Source organism: Amborella trichopoda, chromosome 4 (assembly GCF_054954075.1).
Source record: "Amborella trichopoda isolate Santa Cruz 75 chromosome 4, AtrichopodaSantaCruz75HAP2 v2.0, whole genome shotgun sequence".
Classification (NCBI taxonomy): Eukaryota; Viridiplantae; Streptophyta; class Magnoliopsida; order Amborellales; family Amborellaceae; genus Amborella; species Amborella trichopoda.
This window is the reverse complement of record NC_142339.1, coordinates 18,093,917-18,102,941: the sequence shown is the minus strand read 5'-3', so window position 1 is coordinate 18,102,941 and position 9,025 is coordinate 18,093,917. Positions and strand designations below refer to the sequence as shown.

General features: G+C 33.8%; 1 protein-coding gene across 1 annotated transcript; it reads right to left on the bottom strand.

Moving 5' to 3' along the window:
- Positions 1–6,200: 6,200 nt before the first annotated feature.
- Positions 6,201–8,761, bottom strand: LOC18423339 (pentatricopeptide repeat-containing protein At2g13600). Its single transcript, XM_006827941.4, has 2 exons — positions 8,039–8,761; positions 6,201–7,258 (listed from the first exon to the last, which is right to left on the bottom strand). Exons 1-2 carry the CDS (start codon positions 8,640–8,642, stop codon positions 6,282–6,284), a joined length of 1,581 nt encoding a protein of 526 aa, XP_006828004.4. The 5' UTR covers positions 8,643–8,761; the 3' UTR covers positions 6,201–6,281.
- Between the last annotated feature and the right edge of the window lie 264 nt (positions 8,762–9,025).

Below are 9,025 nucleotides of genomic sequence, written 5' to 3'. Positions count from 1 at the left end.
CCATTAGACTATGCATGAGCTTAGGAACAATCCTATAAAGGAGCATAAGTGAGATATGTCAACACCACAATATGTGACCCAGGAGAGAGAACACTGCATATTGTAGTGTGGTCATGGAATTTCTCCTGAGTGGTCTGGAATCTCAACCTTCCTATTTTGGGACATTCCTATTAATAAAATGGAGCCTTTTTCAACCTTTTCAAGAGAGCAAGAGATGAAATCCTAATTCTTGAGTCCTAGAATCCTGTAGCCCCAAAAACCATAACTTAGGCTATTCAAACCCTATTTCTAAGACCTTACACCAGCCAATGTTCATACAAAAAAATAATTTATTTCAGTCATTCAAGTTTTCAGCCAATGTAGAATTCGGAGGCACCACTCTCTTCTTCGGAGTGCAATAAATTATTTAGTATCATTAATTTAAAGATCGAGGAATAAAGATTCATTCTTCATAGTCAGATATGGGCCTTACTTCTTGTGCGAGGCCAGAAGGTCTGGCTTCCAGGTTCTTTCTTTCTTTTCTATTTTATTTCGTTATTATTTTCTTTGCTTCATTAATTTATTAAATTAATTAGTTTTATTTTTTTTAATATATCTATTATTCCTATTTTTTTTAATTTTCTTATTTCTTTCTTTAATTTTTAATTAATATTCATCTTTACTTTGATGGATTTTTATCTTTATTTCAAGACTATAGTTGCATTGTTGTTTTCTCTTTAATCTTGCTTCTCTTGTTTTTGTGTTTTTCAGATTTCACACATATCTGAGCCGGCTCGGCCGTAGATTTGTAGTAAATAAGCTTTTTTCAGATTGATTTCTTCATATATCTAAATTTGACGGGATCCACATCTCTCAACTCTTTTAAATATTAAGTTTGGATACGATCTCAGTTAAATCGAACTTTGATAAGTCAGGTAAGTCTTAGAATTGATTGTGTGCGTGTATAAAGAGAGAGAGAGAGAGAGAGAGAGATATATATATATATATATATATATATATATATATATATATATATATATATATATATATATATATATATAATGATCATATGAGACCGTCCCACACCCATGTGTGTAGGACCCCAAAGAATCACCATTAAATTTAACACAGATCTCTAACAAAGTTATCATATGAGTATAAGACTTGACTTTTCTAGAGATCTGTGCTAAATTTAATAGTGATCCTTTGGGGTTCTACACACATGGGTGTGAGACGGTCTCATATATATATATATATATATATATATATATATATAAAGGAAAATGTCGAGGTTAGCCCACTAACTCATATCTCATAAGGTATATATTGAAAAACCTAAAACAAATGGATATAAGCAAAATACTACTGTGTTTCACCACCGCCATGGACTTGCTATGCCTGCAGTGGTTTATTGAACTGACCCACAACGGACGACGCTATGTTTGACTACCAGGAAGATGCTAGGTCCGTAGCGATCGAAAAATATACGTCGTCTGATTTTTTCAGACAACGATTGGCCTATGGGCGAAATCATTGTAGCATTTCACCCATAAGCATTGCATAGATACTTCATATATATATATATATATATATAGGAAAAGTGTTAAAAATGGCTAAAGGAGAATTGCTACAGTGTTTGCTACTATGTCCATTACAGTTTAGCATAAAAGCCGCCACGGACCTATGGGAGCCATGGCGGTCCCTGTTCAAATTTTTCTTGGAAAAAAATCTGCCACGGACATTTTAATCCATGCTATCCAAAAACAATCAGACAGGGCCGTGCCTATAGGTGAAATCACTGTTCATTTTCGCACATAGGCATTGTGTAGTGGCTATATATATATATATATATATATATATATATATATATATATATATATATATATATATATATATATATATATATATATATATATATATATATATATATATATATATATATATATATATATATATATTGTGTGTGTGTGTGTGTGTGTGTAGAAGATACTACAAAATGCCTATAGGCGAAAACGCATAATGATTTCATCTACCCTCATCACCGTTCAAAGTTATTCGCATGGTCACGATTGTCTGGTAGTGTATCATTTTTCATTTTTTTCTACAAATTGGAATGATCTGAAATTTAGAGCTTGTGTTAATAAAAAACAAATGAATCTACAGAAAATATCAAAAAAATATTTTACAACATATATATATATATATATATATATATATATATATATATAAGTTCATCGGTGATGAGGGTAGGCGAAATCATTGTTCATTTTCGCCTATAGAAGTTCATCGGTGATGAGGGTAGTATATATATATATATATATATATATATATATCTGCCAATGGCACAGATTAAATATGAGCCGATTAGACGGTCACGATCTTATTTCATGTTTGAATTTTCATTTTTTTTCTACAATTCCAAATCACTTGAAATTTGGAGCGTCTATTCTTCTAAAATAGAAGAATTTAAAAAAAAAAAAAATTGTAAATATAAATTGGCCAAAATACCCCTGATACATTTTGGGGATATTTTAGTCAATTTATATTTTACAAATTATTTTTTTATATTTTTATAAGGTACGCCTTGATGAGAATAATGAATGCCTAAAATTTTAAGTGATTTGGATTTTGTAGAAAGAAAATAAAAATTCAAATACAAAATGAGATTGCAACTGTCAAATCAGCCTAGATTGAATCTGAGCAATTGGCTGACACTGTAGTAGTCAGCCCATGGGCTGACAGAATCCACTCCATATATATATATGTGTGTGTGTGGAAGAGACTACAAAATACGCATGGGCCAAAATATGTATTTTTGCCCATAGGCTTAGTGCCGTTTGATATTTTTGGACAGCGTAGATTAAAAGACTGCAACAGACCCACTATGTCCGTTGTGATACCGTAACAAACATAGCATGCCCATGGTGGTATTTTTTCACACAAAAAATATAGGAAACTGCTACGGCTCCCGTAACTCCGTGACAGTTTTTAAGGCAAAACTGCAACAGATATAGCATGTCCGTGGTGGGGCGAAACACTATTCAATTTCTCCTATAATCGTTTTTAAAAGTTTTTTTTATCTAAGGCAAGGTCGAAGCTTGCATGACCCAACTTTAAACTTTTTCAGTGTGTATAGACACACACTATATATATATATACACTTAAAAATTTTAAAGTTGGCTCATGCAAGCTTGGGCCCCAAGCAGGTCCCAATTGAAAAGCCTATTGACAGGCACAGGCCTGGTAATTGCCTTGTTATGGAGAAAGAGTAATAAAGACATGATGGTTAGATTTAGAAGCGAATAGAAAAACTTTTTATATAAAAGGAAAATGAAAGGGAACACAGTGCCAAAAGATAGCCACTGATATTGTTCATCCACCCAGGATGTAGTTACCCAAGCCAATTCTCTTAGGGCCTGTTTGGATAGGAGGAAGTTAGGAATCTTAGATATTTGAAATCCTAAGGAAATCTATGGATTTTCAATATCAAGGATTTTTGTCATGGATTCCTCAAATCTCTTGTTTGGATAAATTATACAAAATTCATGGATTCCTTGCAATTACTTCCATATCCATTGTTTGATAACAAAACTTGATATAATTTCTCTCTCTAAAAATTTTATATGCTTTCTCTCTCTAAAACTCAAAATTTGGGATAGCGTATCCATAAAAATTTTGAGATATTTTCTATCTCTAAAATTTGATATGGTTTCTCTCTCTAAAATTTAATATGTTTTCTATCCAAAATTTAAAATTTTAAACTGTCTATATAAAAATTTTGAGATAATTTCTCTTTCTAAATGTTTAGGTGCTTTACGCTCTCTTAACTTTAATATAGTTTCTCTTTCCAAAATTTTAAGATATTCTATCTCTAAAACTTAAAACTTGAGATAGTTTCCCTATTAAATAATTTTGAGAAAGTTTCTCTCTCTAAATATTTTTAAGTAGTTTCACTCTCTAAAATATGATATAGTTGTTCTTTCAAATTTTAAGATGTTTTCTCTTTCTAAAAGCTAAAATTTGAGATAATTTCTCTCTAAATTTTTTGCAATAGTTTTTTTTTTCTAAATTTTTATGTACTTTATCTCTCTAAAATTTGATATAGTTACTCTCTTATATTTTAAGATGTCTTCTCTCTTTAAAACTTCAAGTTTGAGATAGTTTCTCTCTTTAAAATTTGATATAGTGTAAAATTTGATATACTTTTTCTCTTTAAAACTTAAATTTTAATATAGTTTCTCTCTAATTTTTTTTGAGATTGTTTCTCTCTCTAAAAATTTCATGTACTTTCTCTATCTAAAATTTGATATAGTTTATCTCTCCAAAATTTTAAAATACTTCATCTCTCTAAAACATAAATTTTGCCATGGTTTCTCTCTCCAAAATTTTTGAGATAGTTTCTATCTCTAAAATGTTTTTGGTAGTTTCTCTCTCTAAAGTTTCATACAATTTTATCTTTAAAGTTTTAATATATTTTCTCTCTCTAAAATTCCAAATTCGAGATAGTTTCTCTCTAAAACTCAGAATTCGAGATAGTTTCTCTATCTAAAAAAGAGATATTTCTTTCTCTAAATTTTTTTGGCAATTTCTCCTTTTAAAATTTGTAATAATTTTTCTCTAAAAGTTTAAGAATACTTTCTCTCTACAATTTAAAAAATATTTTCTCTCTCTACAATTTTAAGAATGCTTTCTCTCTCTAAAACCTAAGATTTGATATAGTTTCTCTCTCTAAAAAATAAAATATGAGATTGTTTCTCTCTCTAAAAGTTTTGAAATAGTTTCTCTCTCTAAAAAATTGATATAGTTTCTCTCTCTAAAAATTTTCATGTACTTTCTCTCTCTAAAATATGATAGTTTCTCTTTAAAACTTAAAATTTGAGATAGTTTCTTTCTCTAAAATTTTGAGATAGTTTATCTCTCTTAAAAAAATTTGGTACTCTCTCTCTAAAATTTTGACATACTTTCTCTCTTTTTAATTTTAATATACTTTCTCTCTCTAAAAGTTAAAATTTGAGATAGTTTCTCTCTCTAAAATTTTCAGATAGTTCATCTCTCAAAAAAAATTTGATACTTTCTCCCTCTAAAATTTTAACATACTTTCTCGCTCTAAAATTTTAATATACTTTCTTTCTCTTAAAGTTAAAAATTGATATAGTTTTTCTCTCTAAATATTTTGAGATAGTTTCTCTCTTTAAAACATTTAAGTACTTCCCCTCTGTAAAATTTTCATACCTACCAAATGCTCTCTATGTTTCGGGTTTAGGGAGCAAATGAGTGAAATCCATAGGCCTTGGAAATGCAAAAAAATAGGTTTTGGTGTGGAAATGAAATCATGGAAAAGTAGGTCTTATTTCCATGATTTTGATTTTCCTGATTTTAAGTATCCTAGTCATTAAGCAATCCAAACGGTAGATTTTGGCAAAATCCATGATATTAGGAATCCATAAAGAATAGGGAATCATAGTGATTCGCTCGTTTCTATATAGAGAACCAGGCATTTGAATCGGACAAACTAGGTGACTACCTTAAATTTAAAATTTTTAATATAATATTGTTTGTTTTTAATATTTTTGATCGTAGACATTGGTCCGATTTGGATCAGTACAATGAGTGCTAATCTAACACCAAATTTCGAGTTTTAAAACATTGATTACACCAACTAACCAAATGGTTTGCGACACTTTCGATGTAAATTCACTGTAGCATCATTACTCTTGCCCAAAGATAATTCAGAGTTAAACCATAGGTGCCTTGGCATTTCAATTCATGAATCAGCCATTTATTTACCACATTTCTGTTTAAAAATATAGAAATAAATATAGTGAGACTATTTATTTTTGATACAAGAATATCACAATCATGATTTACAGTTAGAATTGAAATTGGGTGGTTGAGGATGTCATTGTTTAGACACAACGTACCAAACAAAATTTATCGAATATTGTGACACTTTCATCTATTAGATTTTATATCTTATTGTTAAAACTGATTGTGACTTCCTTGTACCTAAAATAAATGGTCTCATAGCATACAATCCTTAAAAATATTATTATACATATTTATCTGTGCAACTTATTTGAAGACCATGAATACGGTTCAAGGAGCAAACAGGATGAGTTTTCCTTTCCCGTACTCTTATCTACAATGACCAATGAAATACATTGCAAATTTAACACCTTTGTGAACAATTTCTGCCATATTACGTCTTAAATAACCAAAAATTGACTCGTGATCAACAAATCCAATAAAATATAAACAAAACCTCCAATCCACACGAGAATAAACGTTTACACCACGGATTTTTAACATCTACAATCCAATATGACCAGATTCCATTGGTTACTTGGCACCCACAAAGTACATTCCATCTTCATATGCAGATCAATTCTTTGCAGCTCTTCATGTATCTTAGCAATATCAGGATGGGATGTATCTCCTACTAAGAACATGTGCACTTCACTCCCAGTCTCCATCCAACTATACCCAGGTTGCTTTTTTAACCCCCTTTCTCTCATCAGGAATCGTAGTCTAGTTACTTCTCTCCACATTCCCATTGCTGCATACATATTCGACAGTAGAATGTAGGGGCTTGGATTCTGAGGCTGCAAATCGACCAACTTCTCGTAAGCCAACTCCCCCAATTCCACGTTTGAATGAACCCTGCAAGCTCCAAGCAAAGCACCCCAAACGGCAGCATCTGGCTCAAATGGCATCCCCTTGATAAACTCATGGGCCTCGGTTAACCTCCCTGATTGACCCAGGACGTTAATCAGACATGCATAGTGCTCGGCCTTTGGTTGGATAGCATAATCTCGAAGCATAGAATCAAACTGATTCATGCATTCTCTCACCTCCCCGGCATGACCACATGCGTATAGAATGCTAAGGAAAGTAATGTCGTCGGGTTTTAGCCCATTTGCTTGCATCTCTTTGAGGAAAGCTAGTGTTTTTTCATGGTGGCCATTGTGTGCATATGCAGCTATGATGGCATTCCAAGAAACCAGGTCCCTACGAGAGGCATCATCGAATGCTAATTGAGATTCATGGATGCATCCGCATTTGGCATACATGTTTATCAGGGAATTACTCAGTGAGACATTCGACGCAAACCCACTTTTAATGGTGTTTGCATGTGTTTGCTTTCCGACATGTAATGATGCAAGAATGGCACATGCAGTAAGAACCACGATGAGAGTGGAGTGATCAGGCCTGGTACCAGACCCAAACATCTGTGCAAAAAGTTTCAGTGCTTCCTCGCCCTGACCATTCTGAGCATAACCTGTTGAAAAAACGTTGCCAAGTTAAACTGGCATGGAATTTTGATTGAATACTCCACAAACAAGAAACTACTAGCAGTTGGACCTATAAGCAATAGATGATGCGGTACTAAATCTTGAGCAAGTGGTAAGTGAAAGCAAGATAACCTGCTTTCCATGCAGTCAAAAGTACAATGTCAATTCGGCTTCTCACTACCAACTAACCATTGTGTTCAGAATATCCCTTGATCTCAATCGGCTCATTCTAAAATCAAATCTCAGGCAGAAAGCCAGTAAAACGAAAGTGTAGGATCCATTCTAATAGCAAAAATAAGGAAATTAAGGGCAATTAAACAACTAATTATTTTCAGAGGTTCAGATATATAGTCCACAGAGCTTCCTGTGTCCTGCCAAGGGCAATAAAAGATGAAGGTTGACATACTGGCACATAACTAAAAGCTGAAGGTTGACATAGCCAGTAAGCAACTAAATCGGAAAAAATGATGAGCAGCAAATAATCATGGCCTGATATATTAACAAAACTAGGAGAGGATAAATCTATCTTAATTGGTAATGTGGGCTGCAACCCTTATAACCATAAGATTGCAACAAGAAGCACCTTTCAATCAAGGTATGGTTCAGATTGCAACAACAAGCATCTTTCAACCAAGGTATGGTTCAGATTGCAACAACAAGCACCTTTCAATCAAGGTATGGGCTTGAACCATAGAGAGAAAGAAAGAGAGTCTATAGTTCTATACAATTAATTACCCGTAATCATCACAATCCGCACAACCGATTACCTGTGATCATAGCATTCCATGACACACGATCTCTACAACGAATTTCATCAAAGAGTCTTCGGGCATGTACCAGCTTTCGTTCCTTGCAATATCCTGTAGTCATAGCAGTCAGGGCAACCACATTCTTCTTCGGCATCTCCTCAAACAGCTGTTGAGCCTCATCAAACCGCCCTTTCTCCACATAACTATTAATCATCACCGTCCAAGAAACCACATTCTTCTCAGGCATCTCATCAAACAAAGCACGAGCTCTCTCAACCTCTCCACACTTTGCGAGCCCGGACACCATTGACGTATAGGAAATCACATTCCTCTTAGGCATCTCATCAAACAACTCTCGCGCTTGCCCAATCATATCATGTCTCAGAAACCCCGAGATCATCGCATTCCAAGAAGCTATGCTCTTCTTCTCCGGCATCTCATTGAAATACTTTAAGGCCTCCTCTATTTGCCCATTATCTGCAAATCCAGCGATCATGGCATTCCAAGATACTGTATTCTTAGTAGCCATTAAATTGAACATCTCCCTCGCCTTATGAGCATCGCCTTTGCGCCAATATCCTGCAATCATGGTGTTCAAAGAGACTGTATCTCGAGAAGGCATTTCATCAAAAAGTCCGCATGCATCTTCAAATCTTCCAGCTCGTATGAGCTCACTTAATTTGACATTGTAAGAGAAAACACCCCGCCTTGAAAAGCTTCGTCTTTCCCTTCCTCTATTCCCTCTTCCATTGATGGGGTCAGTTGTGGTGGTGGTTATGGCAACGGTAAGTTGTGCAAAGAAGGGGAAACAAAAGAAAACCCAATTGTAGTTAAAACCAGCATTTTGAATGGCTACAACTTGCTTTGCTTTGAGAAAAGGGTAAGAAGTTACAGTGGCTATCATTTCACTTGGCTTTTTGATGGTGGCAATGGGCCCTCTCTCTCTCTTTCTCTAACCATGTGCCTCCCCTGTTTTCTCACCAGGAATCATTTGCCATCATTTTC